Source organism: Penicillium cosmopolitanum, assembly GCF_028827165.1.
Source record: "Penicillium cosmopolitanum strain IBT 29677 chromosome Unknown utg000005l:1.0-4006212.0:1.0-4009387.0, whole genome shotgun sequence".
NCBI lineage: Eukaryota > Fungi > Ascomycota > Eurotiomycetes > Eurotiales > Aspergillaceae > Penicillium > Penicillium cosmopolitanum.
Genome location: NW_026622675.1, coordinates 759,555 through 781,099, shown reverse-complemented (window position 1 = coordinate 781,099; position 21,545 = coordinate 759,555). Strand labels below are relative to the sequence as shown.

General features: G+C 49.1%; 10 protein-coding genes across 10 annotated transcripts; 6 read left to right on the top strand and 4 right to left on the bottom strand.

Annotated features, from left to right (window-relative positions):
- Positions 1-816: 816 nt before the first annotated feature.
- Positions 817-2,572, top strand: N7509_003323 (uncharacterized protein; the record flags this gene model as incomplete). The annotated part of the gene is made up of 3 exons (XM_056627960.1): positions 817-1,071; positions 1,129-1,473; positions 1,535-2,572. 3 exons carry the CDS (start codon positions 817-819, stop codon positions 2,570-2,572), a joined length of 1,638 nt encoding a protein of 545 aa, XP_056490694.1.
- Positions 2,573-2,694: 122 nt separating this feature from the next.
- N7509_003322 (CaiB/BaiF CoA transferase family protein) lies at positions 2,695-4,365 on the bottom strand (the record flags this gene model as incomplete). The annotated part of the gene is made up of 6 exons (XM_056627959.1): positions 2,695-2,897; positions 2,964-3,257; positions 3,327-3,831; positions 3,896-4,016; positions 4,088-4,119; positions 4,201-4,365. The coding sequence occupies 6 exons, from the start codon at positions 4,363-4,365 to the stop codon at positions 2,695-2,697; spliced, it is 1,320 nt and encodes a 439-aa protein (XP_056490693.1).
- Positions 4,366-4,763: 398 nt separating this feature from the next.
- N7509_003321 (3-oxoacid CoA-transferase) lies at positions 4,764-6,479 on the bottom strand (the record flags this gene model as incomplete). Its single annotated transcript, XM_056627958.1, has 4 exons — positions 4,764-4,994; positions 5,057-5,154; positions 5,211-6,137; positions 6,212-6,479. 4 exons carry the CDS (start codon positions 6,477-6,479, stop codon positions 4,764-4,766), a joined length of 1,524 nt encoding a protein of 507 aa, XP_056490692.1.
- A 1,111-nt stretch (positions 6,480-7,590) lies between these two features.
- Positions 7,591-9,763, top strand: N7509_003320 (FAD-binding oxidoreductase; the record flags this gene model as incomplete). Its single annotated transcript, XM_056627957.1, has 6 exons — positions 7,591-7,844; positions 7,906-7,916; positions 7,972-8,127; positions 8,198-8,582; positions 8,647-8,821; positions 8,876-9,763. The coding sequence occupies 6 exons, from the start codon at positions 7,591-7,593 to the stop codon at positions 9,761-9,763; spliced, it is 1,869 nt and encodes a 622-aa protein (XP_056490691.1).
- Positions 9,764-10,297: 534 nt separating this feature from the next.
- Positions 10,298-11,717, top strand: N7509_003319 (thiolase family protein; the record flags this gene model as incomplete). The annotated part of the gene is given in 5 exon segments (XM_056627956.1): positions 10,298-10,435; positions 10,512-11,146; positions 11,226-11,512; positions 11,528-11,627; positions 11,678-11,717. 5 exon segments carry the CDS (start codon positions 10,298-10,300, stop codon positions 11,715-11,717), a joined length of 1,200 nt encoding a protein of 399 aa, XP_056490690.1.
- Positions 11,718-12,225: 508 nt separating this feature from the next.
- On the top strand, positions 12,226-13,724 carry N7509_003318 (class-II fumarase/aspartase family protein; the record flags this gene model as incomplete). Its single annotated transcript, XM_056627955.1, has 3 exons — positions 12,226-12,372; positions 12,440-13,232; positions 13,300-13,724. The coding sequence occupies 3 exons, from the start codon at positions 12,226-12,228 to the stop codon at positions 13,722-13,724; spliced, it is 1,365 nt and encodes a 454-aa protein (XP_056490689.1).
- Positions 13,725-14,235: 511 nt separating this feature from the next.
- N7509_003317 (Homogentisate 1-2-dioxygenase) lies at positions 14,236-16,037 on the top strand (the record flags this gene model as incomplete). The annotated part of the gene is made up of 5 exons (XM_056627954.1): positions 14,236-14,536; positions 14,595-15,232; positions 15,297-15,651; positions 15,730-15,848; positions 15,909-16,037. 5 exons carry the CDS (start codon positions 14,236-14,238, stop codon positions 16,035-16,037), a joined length of 1,542 nt encoding a protein of 513 aa, XP_056490688.1.
- A 596-nt stretch (positions 16,038-16,633) lies between these two features.
- On the top strand, positions 16,634-19,580 carry N7509_003316 (transcriptional regulator family: C2H2 zinc finger and Fungal Specific TF; the record flags this gene model as incomplete). The annotated part of the gene is made up of 7 exons (XM_056627953.1): positions 16,634-16,709; positions 16,783-16,837; positions 16,934-18,026; positions 18,079-18,201; positions 18,254-18,304; positions 18,363-18,487; positions 18,539-19,580. The coding sequence occupies 7 exons, from the start codon at positions 16,634-16,636 to the stop codon at positions 19,578-19,580; spliced, it is 2,565 nt and encodes an 854-aa protein (XP_056490687.1).
- Positions 19,581-19,820: 240 nt separating this feature from the next.
- N7509_003315 (peroxiredoxin-like family protein) lies at positions 19,821-20,375 on the bottom strand (the record flags this gene model as incomplete). The annotated part of the gene is made up of 1 exon (XM_056627952.1): positions 19,821-20,375. The coding sequence occupies one exon, from the start codon at positions 20,373-20,375 to the stop codon at positions 19,821-19,823; it is 555 nt and encodes a 184-aa protein (XP_056490686.1).
- A 74-nt stretch (positions 20,376-20,449) lies between these two features.
- Positions 20,450-20,710, bottom strand: N7509_003314 (uncharacterized protein; the record flags this gene model as incomplete). Its single annotated transcript, XM_056627951.1, has 1 exon — positions 20,450-20,710. One exon carries the CDS (start codon positions 20,708-20,710, stop codon positions 20,450-20,452), a length of 261 nt encoding a protein of 86 aa, XP_056490685.1.
- Between the last annotated feature and the right edge of the window lie 835 nt (positions 20,711-21,545).

Genomic DNA, 21,545 nt, shown 5'->3' with positions numbered 1-21,545 from the left:
ATTAATTTTAAATCGATAAATTATGGGAAGGGATACTCTAGGCCATGGTCGTTTGTGTACCCCAGTAGGCTACTGGTAGGGGTCTTCAAATAGCCCCATAATAATGAAATTCGACGGACGACTCTACCAAAACCCTAAAAGTTACCCCTATCCCGTTAAGCCGCTCTTTCGAGACTATGGGCAACCTTTTCTGTCGAGGATCGAAGAAAAAGCACATACTAGAAGCTAGTGACTACTACTTAGTAGCTCGTTGCTTCATATTTTCAATGATTCTTTGAGTCGGCAGTATTACGATCCATTCTGGTGCGCCATCCTGGTTACGAACGTTTCTCGGGAATTTGGGCCCCATCAGAAGTTTATCACAGAGAGGAGAATAGCTTTGGATAGCAAAACCAAATGCTGGATTCAGTTCCGAGGATTTTCAATAGTTCTTCCGGTGTGGCTGAACAAGACGGCAATCTAGATCTCGATTCTCAGCTGAGCTTGTTCAGTAGCGGTGTAGGCAATATAGCAAACAACCCGGTTGCTCTGATGCCAAATACTACATCGGTCGAATGGAAACTTCTTAAAAGGGCTTGGCTCGTCATCACTGCATATAACTTCAAATAATTGAGAAGCGGACCCTTTGCTCCGTCGATCAAACTGGTATAGCCCTGCAGATCAATATAGTGCCACCCCCGCGTTCGCACATACTACCCCTCTCGAACTGAGATGTCTCGCCCGATTATTATACCGAACCCGAATCGTGGACTTTTGTTAGTATAACTTGTAATAATGTCCCAGATTTAGATTTAATTAGCTTCGAATCGAACTGCCATGCTATTTCTGAGACTCGTATCGCTTTCCCTTCTGGGACTTCCAGATTTGCTCGGGGGACATCCATTAGAAGCCAAAGGGTTTTCGGGAAACCCAACAGTAAACTTGGGATATTCTGAATATGAAGGAACCGCACTGAGCGCTTGCGTAAATCAATTTCTCGGCATACGATATGCGGCTCCTCCCGTGGGGGATCTCAGGTTTAGAGCACCCCAAGACCCACTACGCCAAGATGGCGTGCAAGATGCCAAGGAGGTACGCATACTATTTGGATGAAATACTATATTGTGCAACCGCTCATCAGAGTCCTAGTTTGCACCTACATGTATCGGAACAGCTGGGATTCTCAGCGATTCGATAAATGAGGACTGTTTATATGTCGACGTTTTTGCTCCTAGCAATGCAACCCCGAAGAGCAAACTGCCTGTCTGGTTCTTCATCCAGGGTGGCGGATATGCTACGAACTCAGATCAAAATTTCAATGGTACCGAAGTCATTACGCGGTCAAATCACAGTATAATCTTTGTACAAATCAACTATCGCGTCGGTGCTTTCGGATTTTTAGCGAGTGAAAAGATCAGGCGGAACGGAGATCTGAATGTTGGCCTTCTCGATCAATCCAAGGCTTTGGAGTGGGCTCGGAAATACATCCATCTGGTAAGGCAATATTCATAAACTAACAGTGTTTTTAGTCAAATATGCTAAGTGGTCAAATTAGTTTGGTGGAGATCCAGACCACATAGTCATTCACGGCGATTCGGCCGGTGGAGGCTCAATTGCGTATCACTTGACGGCCTACGGAGGTCGCGAACGATCATTTGTCGGTGCAATTTCGGAGTCTCCCTTCCTACCTACCCACCGCACCGTCGCGGAGTCCGAATTTCAATTTGACAAATTTGTACAAGATGCCAATTGTACTGATACTGACGATGAAGACGTCATGGAATGTCTCCGTTCTCGGGAGTCCGCCACGCTACAGTCTGCAGATGTGAAATCCCGATTTCCTGGTACAACACAAACTCCTCTATGGTACTTCCTGCCAGTAGTCGATGACTCCTTCTCGCCAGATCTTCTTTACATCCTTTTTGACCAAGGCAAAGTGAGAAAAGTTCCAGTTATCGTCGGCAATGACAATGATGAGGGAACAGGGTTTACCCCGAATGTCACCACTTCGGTCGAGTTCCTAGCCTTTATTCAGGCCAATTACCCCAAGCTGACCGCAGCCAACCTTGACTTGATCAACCGGACTTACCCTCTTCAGGAGCCCGTTTTGCCTAAGCATGCGCCTTACTTCACACCAGCTGAACTGGCTTATGGCGAAGCGACTTTTACATGCCCGGGCCTTGAAATTGCATCATCTATGGCGGCCCATAACTCCCCGATGAAATCTTGGAGCTATAGATATAACGTTCTAGATAGTTCGAAACAAGCAGCTGGTCTCGGGGTATCACATGTATCTGAGAAACCAGCTATCTTTGGACCAGGAAATGCAGGATCCTGCGCTGGCTGCTCTTATTTCACCTACAATGCGCCCATGGTTCCAATCGTTATGGATTATTGGATCAGTTTTATTCTGACCCTGGATCCTAACACACATCGCAACCCTGTTGCTCCAGAATGGAAACCCTGGGGATATAGTGGTGACCAGAGGTTAAAGTTTCAATTGAACTCGACAGAGATGGAGGCCGTTCCTGATGCGCAGTTTCACCGATGCTCGGTTTGGAAACATCTTTCTACTATCATGGAGCAGAAGTGACATATTGGTTCAATGTTCTTGATGATTTCTTTGAATATTATATGGCCATTCAAGTTTGGATTCTTGACGAACATGAATTCTATGTGGTTCTATTTACTATTTTGCAGTATAATGGATTTCGCTTATGCTATGACTCCTTTGCTCCTCAACTCTTCAATCTTGACAGAGTCCATTCCAAGAGTGTCATTCAATACCTCGTCGGTATGCTCCCCCAACAAAGGAGGGGGTAAACGAATATTCGCCTCGGCATTCGAGTATTTCACAGGGGGGACTGATGACCTTGATGGGTCCACAAGCCGGGTGATCGATGGTCTGAACCATACCCCTTGCACGTACTACAAAAGTCAGCATATCATGAACTCGCAATTACTAAAATCAAGATTGTTCATACCATGTTCGTGATTCATAGTCCCTTGGACATCATTCACAGCGGCATAGGGCAGACCACTTCCCTCGAACAAATCCTGCCATTCACGAGTGGTGCGTCTTGTCAATTCAGCCTCGATCAATGGCTCCAACTGAGCCCGATTTTGCACACGCTCATTATTCGTCACAAAGCGGGGGTCATTCTTCCATTCAGATTTCCCAATCTTGTCACAAAGAATCCCAAACAGACGATCATTCGCTCCTCCAACAAAGATATCTCCATCGGCAGTTTTGAACCCTTGATACGGAACGACAGAAGCTAAAGATGAGGTTGGTCAGTCAACCAGAACCACCGGCCACAAACAGGAAAAAGAAAATTGAATCTCACGATGAGCAGTCCCCCACCGACCGGAATCTTTCTTTCCACTAATAAGCACCGACTCCCCCATATTCGCCAAAGTCGCGACCTGGCAATCACTCAAACACACATCCAAATGCTGGCCCTCGCCTGTATTCGCGCGAGCCAACAATGCAGCCATGATTGAATTACAGGCATATAATCCGGTCGTCAAATCCGTTACCGCAACGCCAACCTTAACAGGCGGTCCATCCCGTGTCCCGGTCAAATGCATCAGTCCAAATTCAGCTTCGACCATCACGTCGAAGCCGGGCCGGTTGCTGTAGGGTCCTGTCTGTCCGTATCCGGTGATACTGGTGTAAATAAGGCGTGGGTTGATCTTGGACAGAGTTTCGTAGTCTAGGTTGTACTTTTTCAAAGAACCGGGGAGGTAATTCTCGACGAGGACGTCGCAGTCGCGGGCAAGTTTGTGCAAGATTTCAACACCTTCAGGATGAGCGAAGGAAAGACCGAGGGACTTCTTGTTTCGGTTTACCTATTCATTTTTGTTATTTCAGAGCTTCTATCGCATTTTGCTTTTACTTTTTTTCATATCTTACCGAGAGGTAGTATGCGCTTTCGCCGTTGCCTTTTCTGCCATCATTATATGGGGCGTAAGGTGGGCCCCAGGCACGAGTATCGTCGCCTCGAACAGGATGCTCAACTTTGATTATTTCTGCACTGGATACATCAATCAGTACCGGTTATTCTTCGCGATCATACACCGTCAAGCTGATACGGATAATGCATACCCGAGATCGCCCAGGATCTGCGTGCAGTACGGCTATCAACAGTGTCAGCGAACTAGTCAACGGCAATATGGCATGACATGGATAGGATCCCTGCAGCTGAGATTCGAACTTACTCCAGCCAGTACCCGACTCATATCCAAAACTTTGACCCCAGCCAATGGCAACTTCTTACTCTTCTGCGCCGTGGCCAATCCCCGGGAAAGACATGACCCGATCAGGTGAGGGCCGGATATTCTCCTCGCCACCAAGAATGGGCGTGATAATGAAAGGTAATTCATTATGCCAGGGCTCGCAGTTACCTGAGAGCAAGCTTGTCTAGTCTGTAATATTTCTATCTCCAAGTTTATCTATTTTAATTGCAGGTGCTCGTGGGGAGCCCCACTGCACAAACTGCAGGTGGGTTCGAATGTTGACCCCACATGCGTTGCCCCAGGGTGCTCGTGGGGTGGATTGTCCAGATTGTACGAGTATTCTGCAGACAATCCTGGGGCAGTTCACGTTGAATAGCAAACGTTTCCTATAATATCTTGTTGTTTCTACTAGTACTATCCGTAGGATAAAGGAGAAATTCTTCAAAAGGAAAAAATGCTCTAATTTTCTGTCTAGAACCTTATCGACATGCAAAACAAAAACGTATCCAGAATCCCGAATTTACAATTGGTATATTTCTATCAATTTACAGCTGCATGGGCTTCAGGTCGGCGGAGACGTTGAAGGGAGCAGCGGTCTTGCTGCGGATCTCCTCGACGGTGACACCCTCGGCGTGCTCAATCAGAGTCAGACCCTCGGAGGGGCTGACCTCGAAGACGGCCAGATCGGTGATAATAGTCGAGACACAGCGGGGGCCGGTCAGGGGGAATGTGCAGTCGGCAAGAATCTTGGGGTTGCCCTTCTTGTCGGTGTGTTCCTTTAGAGTAGAGCGGTTAGTTGGATTTTCATCTATCAGTCGGGATTAAGTTGTAAACATACCATGGTCACGACAACCTTGGTCTTCTCGGGGTTGGCGACCAGATCCATGGCACCACCAACACCCTTGACCTTACCGGGAAGCATGAAGTTGGCCAGATCTAGAAAACAATTAGTACAATGCGCATCTATTTTGATCGAGAGAGTGGAAACATACCGCCGTACTGGCTGACCTGCAGAGCACCAAGCATAGTAAGATCAATCTTACCAGCGCGGATCATACCGAAACTCTCGTGGGAACCGAACAGGGAAGCACCACGGCCAAGGGTAACAGTCTCCTTGCCGGGGTTGATCAGGTCGGGGTCCTCCTCACCAGGGTTGGGGTAGCCACCCAGACCCAGGATACCGTTCTCAGCCTGCAGGACGACCTCGACACCCTCGGGCAGGTAGGAGGGAGCGATCAGAGGAATACCAATACCGAGGTTGACGTACATGCCATCCTTGAACTCCTTAGCGGCACGCTTGACGATACGCTCACGGCGGGCGGTAGCCTCACCGGAGCCAGCAGCAAGCAGGTCCTCAGGGCTCTTGGCGAAGGTCAGCTTCTCAATCTGGGTGGGCGCGGTGCTCTTGATGACAGCATCGACGTAGACACCCTGGATGTGAACGCTTTCCGGGGAAATCTCGCCGACCTCGACGATCTCATCAGCCTCAACAATGGTGTACTTGGCGTTCTTGGCCATGGCCTCGTTGAAGTTGTTCATAGCCTTGCGGAACTGGCAGTTACCGAGCTTGTCGGCCTTGTGTGCGCGAACCAGAGCGTAGTCACCAAAGATCGATTCTTCCATAAGATATTCCTTGCCGTTAAATGTGCGAGTTTCCTTGACCTTGGACATTTCTGCCACAGAGCCATCCTTGTTGTACCGAATAGGGAGTTCACCAGTTTGAATGATAGTACCGTAAGCCGCGGGGGTATAGAAAGCCGGGACACCAGCTGCACCGGCAGCACACTTCTCAGCGATGGTACCCTGGGGAGTAAGCTCCAGGGTCAGGTCACCGGTGAGATACATCTTCTCGAACACCTTGTTCTCGCCAATGAAAGAGGCGATCATCTTGGTGATCTGCTTGGACTCAAGCAATTGACCTGTCAGGGGATTGCGGGTTAGCCAATGTTTCAATGGTTGCGGATTTTGACCTCCAATGGCATATTGCACCTACCGAGACCGGCGCCGGGCATGCCAGCGTTGTTGGAAACAACAGTCAGGTCCTTGACCTCTGGACGAGCGTGGACAGCGTTGATCAGGGTGTTAGGGACACCTGAGAAACCGAAACCACCGACCAGCAGGGTCGAAGAACCCTTCATGTTCTTAACAGCCTCCTCTGCGGAGGCACATAGCTTGTTGATAGCGCTCCGAGAAGTTGAGGCAGAGAAGTTCCGCCGCCAGATGGGGCTGAACACCTTGATCGCAGGAACAGGCCGCGCCATGGTGAGTACTACCTTCAGATAAAAAATTCCGGGGTAGTGCTTTCTGAACCAGCAGAAAGAAGAGGAAGAAGAGAAGAGAAGAATAAATTGAATTATCGCGAAAGTAGCTACCCCATCCCCCCAGCGGGTTTTCGGCTAGGGACTGAGCCAGACAAGCCGAAAAAACGCTTACCCGGCAGCCACCGCCAAACTCCCCCACAAGATCGGAGAGGGAGAGCGGCGAGCCCCAAAGGCTTTTGCCGCCATCGGAAGCCGACCCCACAAAGATACCCGATTATTAGTCAGATGGCGTGGCCATGCCAATGGGGGAGATGGGGAGATGGGGAACGAGGGGTGAATGTGGAGGAGGAAAGATGGCGGGAGAGAGTATATGGTAAATGGGAGTTCTGGCCGACTTAGCTGATGACTGGCAACTGGCAACGTCAACTGGACGGGGGAAACTGAGGAAGGTGCGGGTGATTTGCGAACGCGAGGCAAGTGCGATGGGGTCCCGCCCGTATGGTAAACATGCCGTCATCCGGGCTGTACATAACACGTATCTTACACGGAATTCCCTTCGGCAACCATTCGGGACTCGACAACAGTCTTCGGGACTGATTCCGTCTGACTCTCCGGTAGACACATTGTGTAGTTCCCAATGCTGTTGAATGCAACGCCAGGAGTTTGAAGAAGGAAATACATATTCCATGTCTAAATATGTCACTTTAGATCGTCGCGTCGAGCGGGGCCCGTCCCCTCACGTCTCCGCTCCACCGTGCATATAGCTATGGCCTGCTGTCACCACGCTATCTGGGGTAAATCCGTAGGCTAACATGTGTTTCAGGGGGATCACTGCCAATGAAAGCTATTTTTCTCATTCCCACTGACATCGGCAGCTCGTCTAGCAGTCAATGTCCAATCACCATGAGAGCCCAGCACCAGTGTGCATGAAAATGAGGGGAAACGCCGCTTATGGTAGCACGGGAAGAGGACAAAACCAGACAATATCCCTCTTGAATGAACTATCATACCATAAAATATCAAACAAAATAGTAAATTTTGAAGAGCCCCTTACCTTGAGATCGCTACCCAGGCACTCGACTATACCTTAGCACACCCACTCACCTTTACGATGAGTTCGAAAAGCGTATCCCCAACTCCGCTCCTTTCCGAAAAGCACAACGGAATCCCAGCTAGGCTATTCGACAAGGCCCAAGAATCAAAATCTGCGATCTTCGATATATCCACCAAATCCGAAAACAGTAGGACGAAAGTGGCCCTCCCACAGGGCATCAATCAAGCCACCTTTCGTACCGCTATCGCAGAACTCCGCGATCGACTAGGCGAAGAACATGTAGAATTTGTGACGAAACTAGACGATGGATGGTATGATCTATCTATGAATACGTTTTCTCTCACGAATATTTACTAACTAAGTGCCTGCTAGGTATATGGAAAGTCAGTAGAAAGGATATCCCACACTCACAACCGCAAAGACATTAACCCTTCGCAGACCCAAATACCCACGATGGAATGCATATCTCTGAAGAAAGTGACTTCGTCGCATCCGTGGTAGTTTACCCCAGCAGCACCAAGGAAGTCCAAACAGTCGTACAATGGGCGAACAGCTATCGCATCCCCATTTCCCCGATCTCAATCGGTCGAAACTGTACGCCTGATGCCCTTCAAGTTTTCATGCAAAACCGATCGAAAGATTATATCTCTCTAACAAATACCAGATGGCTACGGAGGCGCAGCCCCACGCGTCCGCGGGGCAGTCGTACTCGATCTCGGTCGGCGAATGAATCGAATCCTCGACATCAACCCGGACGACTGTACCTGTCTCGTCGAACCGGGCGTAACCTACTTCGCTCTATACGAAGAGATTCAAGCGCGGGGCTTCCAGCACCTTTGGGTAGACGTTCCCGATATTGGAGGTGGGTCGGTGTTGGGAAATGCACTTGATCGCGGGGTCGGGTATACGCCCTATGGAGATCACTGGATGATGCATTGTGGGATGGAAATTGTGCTTCCAACTGGTGAGGTTATTAGGACTGGCATGGGTGCTTTGCCGGGGAATAATAGCTGGCAGCTTTTTCCTTATGGGTTTGGTCCTACTGCTGAGTACGTGTTGCTATAATTGGTATCGCTGGGAGTGCATGAGATTCGCTAATTATCGTGTTTATAGCGGATTGTTCTCGCAATCGAATATGGGAGTCGTGACGAAGATGGGGTTTGGATTGATGCCCAATCCTGGTGATCATGAGAGCTATGTGAGATTTTCTCGAGTTCTGGCTTTGCACAATGGCTCACGGATTATACAGCTTTACGCATTCCAAAGAGAAGAGGATCTCAGCCAATTGGTAACATGAATCCTATCCTAACGACATCCATGCCCTCCATGATAAACTGACCAGCCTGATCAGATTGACATAATCCGACCTCTTAGAATCGCCATGATTCTGGAGAATGTTGCACAGCTCCGCCACATTAGTATGCAAGTTGGACTAGAGGGCAAACCCCGAAGCTTCTATTACAATGGAAAAGGGCGTATCCCAGACTCATTCATCCACGAAGCTGCGCAGAAACTGGCCCACGGTGACTGTACCTGGTTATACTACGGCATGGCCTACGGACCCAAAGAAATCCGACAGTACAAACTCGACATCATCCACAAGGAATTCATGAAAATTCCCGGCGCCAGACGAATCGACCCTTCCACTCTGCCCGCAGATAACTACTTCTGGGTTCGTGACCGGATTGCCTCTGGCGTACCAGACATCGAAGAGCTACGCTGGGTAAATTGGCACCCCAATGGAGGGCACGTTGCTTTCAGCCCTGTATCCCCAGTCCGCGGGAACGACGCGACGGCACTATGGGACATTGCGCAGAAGCGATGTGAAGAGTATAACCTAGACCTCTTTCCTACGTTTGTCGTGGGTCTTCGCGAGATGCATTTGATTGTAGAGATTGTGTTCAACCGCGACGATCCGGTCATGCGAGATAATGCGCGGGCATGTCTGCGCGGGATGGTTGATGATGCTGCGAAGAGGGGATACGGCGAGTACCGTACCCATCTTGCCTTTATGGATCAGATTGCGGGAACGTATAACTGGAATGATGGCGCGTTGCTCAAATTCAACGAGAAGATCAAGGATTGTCTGGATCCCAATGGAATCATGGCTCCAGGTAAATCGGGAATCTGGCCCGCACGATATCGTGGACGGGGGTGGGAAATGAGTGCGCAGGACGAGTCCTCTGAGGGAAATGGGGTGAATCCGACTCCTGGGACGATGAGGTTGTAAGATGAAGCCCTAGCTTGATATCCTTGGTGAGAATGAGTGCATTTTCGCCGGTTCACGCGTTTGGTATGCCCCCCAATCACCCCACATTCGCATGCTTGCTTCTCCACCGATTGCCCATCGATCACCCGCAATTGGCCACCGGGTGTGGCGAAGAGCTACCAAGAAAAAAAGAAGAAATAACCCTTCTACCCCTAGATAGATGAAACAACCTGGTTCCGAACAAATTGCACAACCGCGGTAGCCCATGTAAAATGTAAAATGTAAAATGCCGAAAATCGGGGGGAATACGAGGTGCATGCATGAAGAGGGGAAACAAGTCAAACAAGGAAGAGAAGAATGCAGAAGAAGACGATCGCCAAGGGGTGCAAGCGCCCCACCGTCTGGGGAAGCAGCACTGGGAAGCTCCCCATGCGACTAACGGCCCCATTCGGCACAAATTTATGATCCGTTTCTTTCCCTCTTTACACTCCCCTCCCCTCCCTTCTCTCTCTCTTCTCCTATCTTCAATAATTAAACATATTCACTCCCTCCAAAATGCTGAGAAGAGCAGCAGGCGAGGTGCTGAAAAAAAGCCCCAATGATGTCGTCGTGCTCTCCGCCGTACGGAGTCCCATCGCACGGGCGTTCAAGGGCGGATTCAAGGACTCCTACCCAGAGGAGATTCTCATGCAGGTATGCCCATTCTCATTCGCATGGCTGGCTCTGTTGTTGAAATTGAATTACCTTCTAACAATCCATCCCATCACAGGTCATGCAAGCCGCTGTGACACGAGCGAATATCCAAGCCGGCCAGGTAAACGATGTGATGATTGGCAATGTCCTCGCAGAGCTGGGCTTCGCGAAGACCGGTCGCATGGCGCTCAATGCAGCGGGTTTCCCTAATTCGACGACTTTCCACACGGTGAATCGCCAGTGCTCGAGTAGTCTGCAGGCTATCACGCATATCTCGCATTCGATTCTGGCGGGTCAAATTGATGTTGGACTTGGCGGTGGGGTGGAAAGTATGTCGCGGAATTATGCGACTCGGGGAATTCCCGTCGATGTATCTCCTACCCTGAAGGAATCTGAGGTGAAAGATGCGCGGGACTGCTTGCTGCCTATGTTGCAGACTTCGGAGAATGTTGCATCGCGATATGGAATTAGTCGGAGGGAGCAGGATGAGTTTGCTGCGGAGAGTCAGCGACGAGCGAGTGAGGCTCAAAAGTCCGGGCGGTTCAAGGCGGAACTGGTGCCCGTTACGGTGCGGTCTGTCAGTGAGGGAATTGACGAGGAAACTATTTCGGTGGTCGATCGTGATGAGGGTGTAAGGCATACAGTTACGGCGGAAAAATTGGCGACTCTTCAGCCGGTGCTGGAGAATGGATATAGTACGGCTGGAAACTCGTAAGTTGGGGAGCGGAAGGGAACTCTTGCATTCCAGATACGTTTTTTTGAGATGTATGCTCACTTCAGGCAATCACAGGTCGCAAATCTCCGATGGTGCTTCCAGTACCATTCTCGCCCGTCGATCGTGGGCCGACGCTCAAGGTTTAAAGCCCATTGCTCGATTCGCCGGCACGCAAGTGGCAGGCTGTGCACCAGATGAGATGGGCATCGGGCCTATCTTCGCCATTCAAAACTTATACAAGTACCTTGGTATTGAAAATAAGGATGTGGACATCGTTGAGATGAATGAGGCATTTGCAAGCCAGTCCATCCACTGTCTTCGCGAGCTAGGTATCGATATGGACAAGGTCAATCCCAACGGCGGTGCTATTGCCTGAGGACATCCGGTTGCAGCAACCGGTGCCCGACAGGTCGCCACTCTTCTGGCCGAGTTGCAACGATCAGATAAGGAGATGGGCATTGTGAGCATGTGTGCAAGGTTAGCTCTATCCACCAATTTCGATGAGTTCAACTGCTAACTTTTGACAGCACCGGTATGGGTGTCGCGTCCCTTTTCATTCGAGAATAGATACACTGCTAGATCGGACTAGATCAAACTTGATGTTCTTCGGATTGTAAATAGCACAAGTCATGAATATATTTAACTATTAGTATCTTGGTTTCATGAAGTTCTCATAGTACCAGTAGTATGATTTCAAGTTGAGATTTAAGGCATTCTTCAAGTCCTGCTTTTTCTACTACTATTCTCTAAGTAAAATATCTACTAGGTAGCATTTAATCACTTCAGCTTGAAGCTCAATTTCCCAATGGCAGTCCCTTTTCCTCTTCCAAGGTTCTTAACCCTGGAGTTGATCTCGGAATAGCCTCATCCACCGGCCCCACATGCAGCCACCAGATTGTATGTGGGGCCTGGCTTCGAGGGATACTGTGGAGCGCAGACCGCATAGCACCCATCTGGATTGTACTATCCATTCAGACAGGTCCACTTGCAAAGCTACTCGTATACATAATTGCAGCTGTCCATGTTCATACCTCTTCTTTAAGTGCCAGTTGCAAGGAATACCAACTCCATCGCCATGTCAATGTTCTTGCGTCTGTCGCGGGTGAATGCTCGCCCGGCAGTCTCGGTAACCTTCACCAGTGGTCGCCGATTAATCGGATCGGTCAGCGCAATTGATTCAAGCATTTTCCGAACTCTGTTTGGTACAGATGAAATTCGCAAGGTATCTTTCTACTTTCCACTTTTTAGCGCAAGGCGTTAGAATACTCTCTTACTCGTTGTGTTCCCAGGTCTTCGACGACGAAGCTTATATCCGACGATGTGTTGACGCCGAAGCTGCCCTAGCACGAGCGCAATCCCAATGCGATGTCATTCCATCCAAGATCGGAGCGATGGTCACGCAGCGTGTACAAGAATCCAGCCTCGATTTCGATCGCCTACGCCACGAAACTGAAATCGTAGGCTACCCCATTCTACCTCTGGTCCGCCAGCTTTCGGCTATCTGTGGCGACGAGGCTGGCAAGTATGTACACTGGGGCGCGACGACACAGGATATCATGGATCTGGCAAGCGTGCTCCAAATGAAAGAGGGACTCGACATCATCGAGAGATTGCTCAAAGATGTCATCAAGACGCTACGTCTGCTTTCGGAGAAATATAAGGATACCCCCATGGCTGGTCGCACGCACTTGCAGCACGCATTGCCGGTGACATTCGGTTATAAGTGCGCCGTATGGCTGTCTGGGTTCCAGCGACATCTGGACAGACTGACGCAGCTTCGTGATCGGACTTTACTCGTGCAATTTGGCGGTGCAGCAGGTTCGCTCGCGTCGCTGGGTTCTGGCGATGATGGACTTCGGGTGCGAAAGGCGCTGGCAAAGGAACTTGGTTTATCTAACCCTTCGATCACATGGCATGTTGCCCGAGACGGTGTGGCTGAAATTACCAACTTTCTCGCGTTGATGGGAGGATCTATGGGGAAGTTGGCTTTGGATATCATTATCATGTCGTCCAATGAGTTGGGTGAGGTATCCGAGCCTTTCGTGCCACACCGTGGTGCGTCATCTACCATGCCGCAGAAGCGTAACCCCATCTCGAGCGAAGTCATTCTGGCTGCATCTAAAGATCCTGCGATCGAACGCGGGTCTAGTTCTTGATGGAATGGTGGCTGATTTTGAACGCGCTTCGGGACCTTGGCATCTCGAGTGGGTTGCTGTGCCAGAGAGTTTTGTTATTGCTGTTGGGGCTTTGTCGCAGACTCATTTCGCACTTTCGGGTCTATCTGTCAATAGCAAGCAGATGCTCGAGAACCTCCACTCTACGAAGGGGTTGATTGTGGCGGAGGCCGTGATGATGGGTATGGCGCCGCATGTGGGTCGTCAACGGGCTCATGATATTGTCTACGAGGCCTGTCGGGAGAGCATTGAGAAGGGAGGGTCGTTGTTGGACTGTCTTCTCGAGAAGGAAGAGGTTACTTCGAAGATGAGCCAGCAGCGACTCAGTGAGCTTTGTGACCCAGTTAATTATCTGGGCGCATCGTCGAGGATGGTAGATGATGTTTTAGCTCTTGATTAGAGTCAGTTCTCAAGTAGATAGCCGCGAGAAGTCTGTTTATAGCTGTACATAAAAATGCATAGTTCCCATATCTAAGTTATTTCAGCTTCTCCTCGACCATGTTCATCTCAACTCACATCCACATTGCTCTCATTACCACCTTCGGCTTTGGAGGTGGTGCTTGTCTGCTCCACATCCATATGGCCCCGCAAGAAGTAACCAAAAAAATTAAGATTCAAGAAAAAATAGTTCCCGATGGGTCCATAGCTAAACCCGAGGCTTTCATACGGGCATGAGGTCAATGTGGGTCCTGTATGTGGGAGCATCTACACAGCACAAGATGATGAAAGAGCTCCATATGGGTCTCTTTCTCAGGTATTACATACCCACAAGGTGAAAGACCCCTTGGAAAATATTTCAGCATAAGGAAACCTTGCGTCTTCAATACACTACCTTCATTATATTTTCAAACTTGGGTATCTCTATCTTAAATCTTTGATCTCAACATCGATCTCAGCTCGATATTGCAAAAATGCCTTCTCCACCCGTCAAGGAGAGACACCCAGTCAAGGACCTCCAAAAGGTCTTTCACTACACAGACACCATGACTCGCAAGCCGACGAGAGACAATGACCCATACGAATATCAGGCTGGCTTCGGCAATCGCCACCAATCTGAAGTGATTCCCGGGACGCTGCCGGCAGGACAGAACAATCCCCAGGAACCGCGTTTTGGTCTATACACTGAAGGAATTACATACTCTGCATTCGCGGCTCCTCGACACGCCAACTTTAGTACTTACATGTATCGGGTGCGACCCGCAGCAGCTCATAGTGAGTACATTCGAGTCCGGTGGGCCGAAGTTCATATCGTAACTGATCTTCTCTATAGATGGCTATAAGGCCAACATCCCGCACAAGTCCGATATCGAAAATTGCTTCCTCACTTTGAACCCGAAGGTTGCCACACTAGCTGAGCAAGGCGAATGGGCCCCCTTTCCATTACCCGGTGACGACGAAAAGATTGATTTCGTTGACGGACTACACACCTTGGGAGGAAGCGGTGATCCCAACCTCCGCGAGGGCATTGCACTCTATGTTTACATGATTAATGCCGACATGGACCACCGTGCATTCTGTAACACTGATGGCGACTTCTTGATTGTCGCTCAACTGGGTAACCTGGACATTCAGACCGAGCTTGGAAAACTTTTCCTACAACCCGGTGAGATCTGCGTGGTTCCGCGAGGCATCCGATTCTCAATTCGGCTGGGCCCGGGCCATAGCGTTGCTCGAGGGTATATCACAGAGATTTGGGGTTCACGGTGGGAATTGCCTGACCTGGGTCCTATTGGAGGACATGGGCTTGCCAACCCGCGCGATTTCTTGCACCCGGTCGCGTACATTGACGATAATCTACATGAGAACTGGGCAATTGTGAACAAGGCAAATGGACTGTATCATGCTATTGAGCAAGATCATAGTCCGTTTGATTTGGTTGCTTGGCATGGGAATGTCGTTCCGTATAAAGTGAGTCCACAAGACCCGTATCTACTAGTTAGTTGGCTGGCACTGACATGACTTTCTTTCACAGTACGATCTGACCAAGTTTTCTTCTCAAAATGCCACTTCCATCGACCATACCGATCCTTCTGTGAATTGCGTGTTGACTGCCGCCTCTCGCGATCCGGATACTCCGCTGGCGGATTTCCTGTGGTTCGGGCCGCGCTGGGATGTAGCCTCCAACACATTCCGACTACCCTACTTCCACCGCAACTCGGCTACTGAGTTCCTGGCCTCGCTATACGGAAATGGATTGGGTCGTTCGGATGACTTCCTGCCTGGTGGAGGTAGTGTGGAGATCAGTCATACTCCTCACGGAAACTTTAGTGAAGACTACGTGTATGAGATGCGGAACCAGGTGAATGAGCCTCGGAAGATTCTTGAAAGTGAGTATAGCCATAACCCTACCCGTGGGAATTCCTATTGCAAATTATTGGATACGGACACAGGCTGACCAAAGTTAGACCAAATGACTATCATGATCGAGAGCAGTCGGTCGTTCTTGTTCACTGAATATGCCCGTACTGGCTGCGGTACATTCAAGGATCAGGGTACCGACCCCAAGGTGTGGGATGCTTTGCCAGTAAGTTCAAATTTGTCGCCAGTGTATTTTTTGAGGGCTTGGTATTGACTCTTTTTGTAGGACAAATTCTCGGCATATCCGAATATTCAAAAGATCCTGCAGCATGCCAAGGAGGACAAGGAGGCTCGCAAGCGGCGACTGGAGACCTTTTATGATGACAGTCAGCTGGCGGAGATGGCTCGCCAGTAGATCGATAGTTCTAACTTGGAAGTAGTAATTAACTATGAGTTAACTATCGATGTGATGATATGTTCAAGCGTCTCGGTACTTGCAGGGATGGCCAACTGCCGGCCAATGGGGTGGCTGGTGGAAGATGATGACCTTCTCCCAATTCAATCATTTCACAGTTGTTGTGTTTTGCTTATTTCCACCGTATACCTATAAATTCCATGAGATGCAATCATGATGCCAACCATTCTCATCTGCTCCAAAACCAACAGTGGGCCACCCCCCCATGTAGGGTTCGGAGTTGTTGCCTTCTCCCCACGGGGAATCCGGTGGCTTGTCATCAGGGGCCAATGCGACAATCCCAGACACGAGTCATGGACTACCATTCGTAGAAGGCAGTGGGACTGGGCCCTGCGGTATATCCTCGGTAGAATTTGCCTTGAGCTGAAAGACCAGTTAAAATGAAGGTCAAAGGAGAGTCGTCACGATCGGCTTAACCCCGGGCTGACTAACACCATCTCCCCTCTTTCCCCGAAGGGCGGCCCCGACACACTCGCGCACTCTCTCAGAGAATCATGTCTCCTTCGTGATGCCGTCGCTGATTTGCGAGCTCCATCATGGTCCTCCGAAAGTGCACCATTTGCGACCGTCGCTTCAAGAAGACGGAGCATTTCAAACGTCATGAGCGGTCACGTCAGTCCCGGTCCCGGCCCTCACGCATAAATTGGACGCGCGAGAAGCGAAGCTCTAACATACTCTACATTAGACACCAAGGAACGCCCCTACGAGTGTAATGTCTGTCATAAAAGGTTTTCGCGAAGGTAAGCATCCACCGGAGGTGCTTGAATTTTACCAATTTGATTTGCGCCCCACATATGCTATGAACTGCCGTCGGTAACAATCTAACGCGCATACAGCGACGTTCTAAGTCGACATGCCAAAGGTCATAACCAAGGTACTGCGCCAAATGCTGCAGCCAAAACAAAAGATGCTCCGACGACAGAGGCCCATGACCGACGCCAGTCTGCAATCTTAGGGATGTCTCCGATGGTACCGGGCCCGGAAAACGGCACCCAGATGTTGCCCAATATCGGGACTGAAGCGCATCAATTCCCTCCTATCATGACGCCTCGAGACGTAAATCTCTCAGTAACCGGGATTCCGCCATCATCATTAGATTTCCTGGCGGACATCTCAGCCCACCACAGCCGAACAGACCCAGAGATGAACACAATGATGATCGATGAACAGCAGCCTTATTTCGGCTGGAACGAGGCTACACCTACAGCCCAGTCGCAGCGAAATAACAGCTTAGCGTTTGATGCGGGATCCAGTGATATGTTGCAGATGTGGCTTGAGCCGCGTACTGATGCCGGATCGAATCATGGATCCCTCGATTTCACAAACGGCCATCTCCCGTTAATAGGCGACAACGTGGTGCTCACCCCGGACCAACAACATCGCCAGTCTGTCGACGGCGCCAAACCTAGCGGTGATAATATTCCCAACGAACGCTTTGCCAAGGTTCAACGGTGCTGGCTTGCTCCACCAAATCATACAGGCCGCATTATGAACAGTCTCTGGCGCGATGTCGTGTACACCGACGTGGACAACGTATTTTCTATCAACTCGGCGCTATCTCAGAACAATGTTCCACTTGTTCAAGGATCCAGGTGCGGTATTGATGAAGAGTGTAGACGCAGGCTTCAGGCTGTCATTGGCCAAACGATGTTCTCTTTCCCCCACATGCAACATCCACACAACGGTGCAGCTTCTCCAGCAACGACGGGCTCGGCTTCGAATTTCTTTCCTCAATTTCCTCCTGCTGAAATTCTAGACATGGCACTTGATCTCTACTTCCGCACTTTCCACCCTCTCGTGCCGTTTGTACACCTTCCTACATTCTCCGCTAAGACGACCCGCCCACTATTACTTTATGTCATGTGCCTCATCGGAATGATGTTACTTGGTACTAAAGGAACCGCCAGTTTTGTCTCGAGGGATTTTTCGGTAAGAATAATTTTTAAAATGGTTCCCTCGCAGCTATTAACGATACTGCTAGAATATGCTTGAGAGGGTCACTGCTGATCTAGCAAAATGTACCATGGGTGTTGAATCGCCTTCTAGTACTATGTCTATTTTCGCAACGGCATTTCTCTTCCTGAATCTTGCTGTATTAACAGGGGTATGAATATCTTTCCTCGTGTCAGGAAATCTTTATACTAACGCATTCACAGGACAAGACACACTTAGAACAGTGCCAAATGCTTTATGTTAACTTGATGTCGGTAAGTAATCGGCTTCCCGATTTCGTACTTTACGGATGGGCAACTAACCCGATGCTAGATTACCCAAAGACATGGGCTTTTTGCGGCCACGGAAGGTCAAATCCTAGATATGAGTCTTTTCGAAGCCGTACCCGATATTGAGATGCGATGGAAGGCATGGAGCAAGGTTGAGTCTACCAAGAGGTGAGACACTATTCTTTTACCGCATGGGCAGCATCTAATATCTCCAAACAGGGTCATCATCGGTCTCCTTCTTTTGGACTCCTGGTATTCTTCGCTCCTTTCAACAAGTCCGATAATCGTTCCAGACTCAATCCAAATCATCATGCCCTGCAATGAAGCCCTCTTTCGCGCACACTCATCGATACGATGGACTCAACTGATCCGCAGCGGGAAAAGGATACTGATGCCAACGGTGCTGGCGCCGTCAGAAAACATCAACATTCCAGCAATCGAAGGCCCCACCGACGAATTATCGATCCAAGCAGTCTTAGCCATGGTTCAACTGCGCCAAACAGAGGCCTATCACCGCCTACTTTCCAACCGCGCAAGTTACCCCTTTGCTCCCTGTCATACATATGCAATGGACGGCCGAGCTAGGTGCCTTCCATCTCTTCAGTTCCAAATTATCAGTAACTATCGCGAATACATGGAGAAAATGAACCCCAATGCGCTTGTTATGTGGCATCATATGTGCATGATGCTTACTGCCGACATTCAAATCTTTGAATTCGCCGCTGGTCGAGCCGGGCCGGCCCCAGCTCGAAAGGCGCTCGACGATATAGCTGAATGGTCCCAGACACCTGCCGCCAGACGAGCGTGCCTTCACGCCGCTCATATCTACAAGTCCATGACCAATCGGAAAGCTTCCGATCATCCTACATTTCACTCTATCCTATCCCTCTTCTCCGCAGCACTGGTCCTGGGCCTGTACACCTTTATGGTTCCCAATTCTGCGAATGTTTCATCTACCATAGGGTCCATTGAATTAATGGACGACATTGATTGGCAGCAAGTTGGCACAGAGGGTTTCACGAGTTTCATGGAGCCACGGGGAAGTCAGTCATTTTCACCGACTGAGGATCCTGCTGTCAACTTCATCCGCAACGGTGCGACAATTTATCTTCGGGGTGTTCCTTTCCAAGGTGGATATCAATCTGCTCGTCGGATCCTTCTTGATTACGCTGGTCTGCTCAAAGACTCGGGTAAATGGAGCGTTAAGAAATTTTCTTACGTACTACACATTATGAGCGATGTACTGATGGATGTGGAGTGATTTGGATGCCCTTGGTTATGGCTTTGTATTACTTTGTACACTATTATAGGGAAACGTGTGGGTGGAACAATAAATTTTTATACATAATAGTAACAGCTGGAATTCTGATCAATCCGAATAGTACGCCCGGGCGACTCTGATGAGATATACGCTCGATAACTCCGACTTTACTGAACACCTCGAATGAAGAAATGAGAAAAGAAACAGGCTCTCCCGGACAATCTTGCAACAGACACAACATCAAGTATTTTCAACCTCATTTTGTGCTTCTTGCAGTTTGATGCCATCCTCCTCCTTAAATTCAACTTGGGCACTAGCCTGGACCTGCGGTGCGTCCTCCGCATCCTCCGGGACCACCACCGGCACTTCGCCTCCTTTGCGATCATAATCCGTTTTCAAGATATCCATCAACCGATCTGCTGTAAGATGATCGTTTGCCGCCTCCATCCGATGCGCATATCTCAACTTCCCATCAACAAAAATCCACTCCCCACCCTGCTGATCCCAGCTTCCACCCTTCAACCCCGTCAAACCACGCTTCCAAATTTGCTTCATACACTTTGTGAACGAACTTCTTAGGGAGTGCTCTGTATATGGCGGTGGGTCGGTAAATGCAGTCGTCCGGTTCATTTGTAGCTTATCATATATCTTCCCCGATGGGTCAGAGTAGATAGGGAATTCGTCGGTCGTTTCTTCCATATACGGTATGATCATGGAATGGTCGCCGCATCCGATGATGATGACTTGTGCTGGTCGAGCGTCGGGTGGAACGGTATCTAGGAGGTTCTGGTGCATTTTACCTGCGAGGTTTCGAACGTAGTCTTGATCATAGGTGCAAAAGAAGTGGCGAACTAGGCGGGAGCATTCCGTTAGTGTAGTTCTATAGACGGTCTCGGAATGGGAAGGATTATTCGTAGGTTCTCACCAAATATCACGATCGTGGTGATTGAATCGCCTTTCCCCGCTACAAGTTCACCGAAGCGTACAGTGTCGCCATTCTGTGTCTCGAGTTCGATTTCATAGGCTTCGTGTAGGGTATCATCGCCGGGGAATGCGGGCCAGTCCGAGGAGGTGTCCAGGTCAGTCATATCTGGCCCGGCATTCTCATTCATATTTTGCACGACGGGCATTGTTGGAGTTTTGGGTTATTGCAGTTTCTTACTTGCTTTCTACTAGTGGGTCTGCTCGTTGTCAGCATCCGTCACTATCATATTGCATCGAAAGTTTCGAGGATGTCATGACATCATGACAACTGCATATAATCAGGGGCGGCGAATGAGGATAAAGTTTTTTTTGAGCTTATGTGAGGTAAACTGATCAAGATTGAACTTGATTTCAGATATTTTAGGTCTAGGCGTTCTTTTACTCGCGATGGTTCGTTGGACCGCACCCCCTACAGGGAATTGAAATGAATTTTGATATAAAACCCCGAAATGAATTCATTGTTGATTTGCATCGTACTAGTACAAACGACTAATTCTATCAGGAATCCTCCAATTATTACTCAACATCATTTATATCAGTGAGCGATTTCCAAAGAAATTCTTGCAAGGTCTCATGTCTTGGCTTCGTGGGACGTAGTGTATTCCATCGAACTGATGCAATTCAATATTTCTCTGCACTTCCATAGACGGAATTATTTCTCGGGCTTTGTCATTGGATCTAAAAACCCGGCAACATTCAAGGTCGGTGTCTGCAATGTTGACTCGTATATGGGGGCGTATATTGGGTCTTCTAATTTGGACCCACTAAAGCAAAGGGCAAATCCCAAGTGTGTGTTAGATGAAACAATAAATATATATTAGCTCTATTTCTGAAACTGAGAACTGAAACATCTGTTCGCATCCGCATTTTTATTTCCAGTGTATTAAGATAGATAGCCACTGATCATGTAGCATCAATATTTTGGCACGAGCCTCCGCTGATTCGGATCATGATGTCTCGTAGTCCATGCTGATCAAAGTG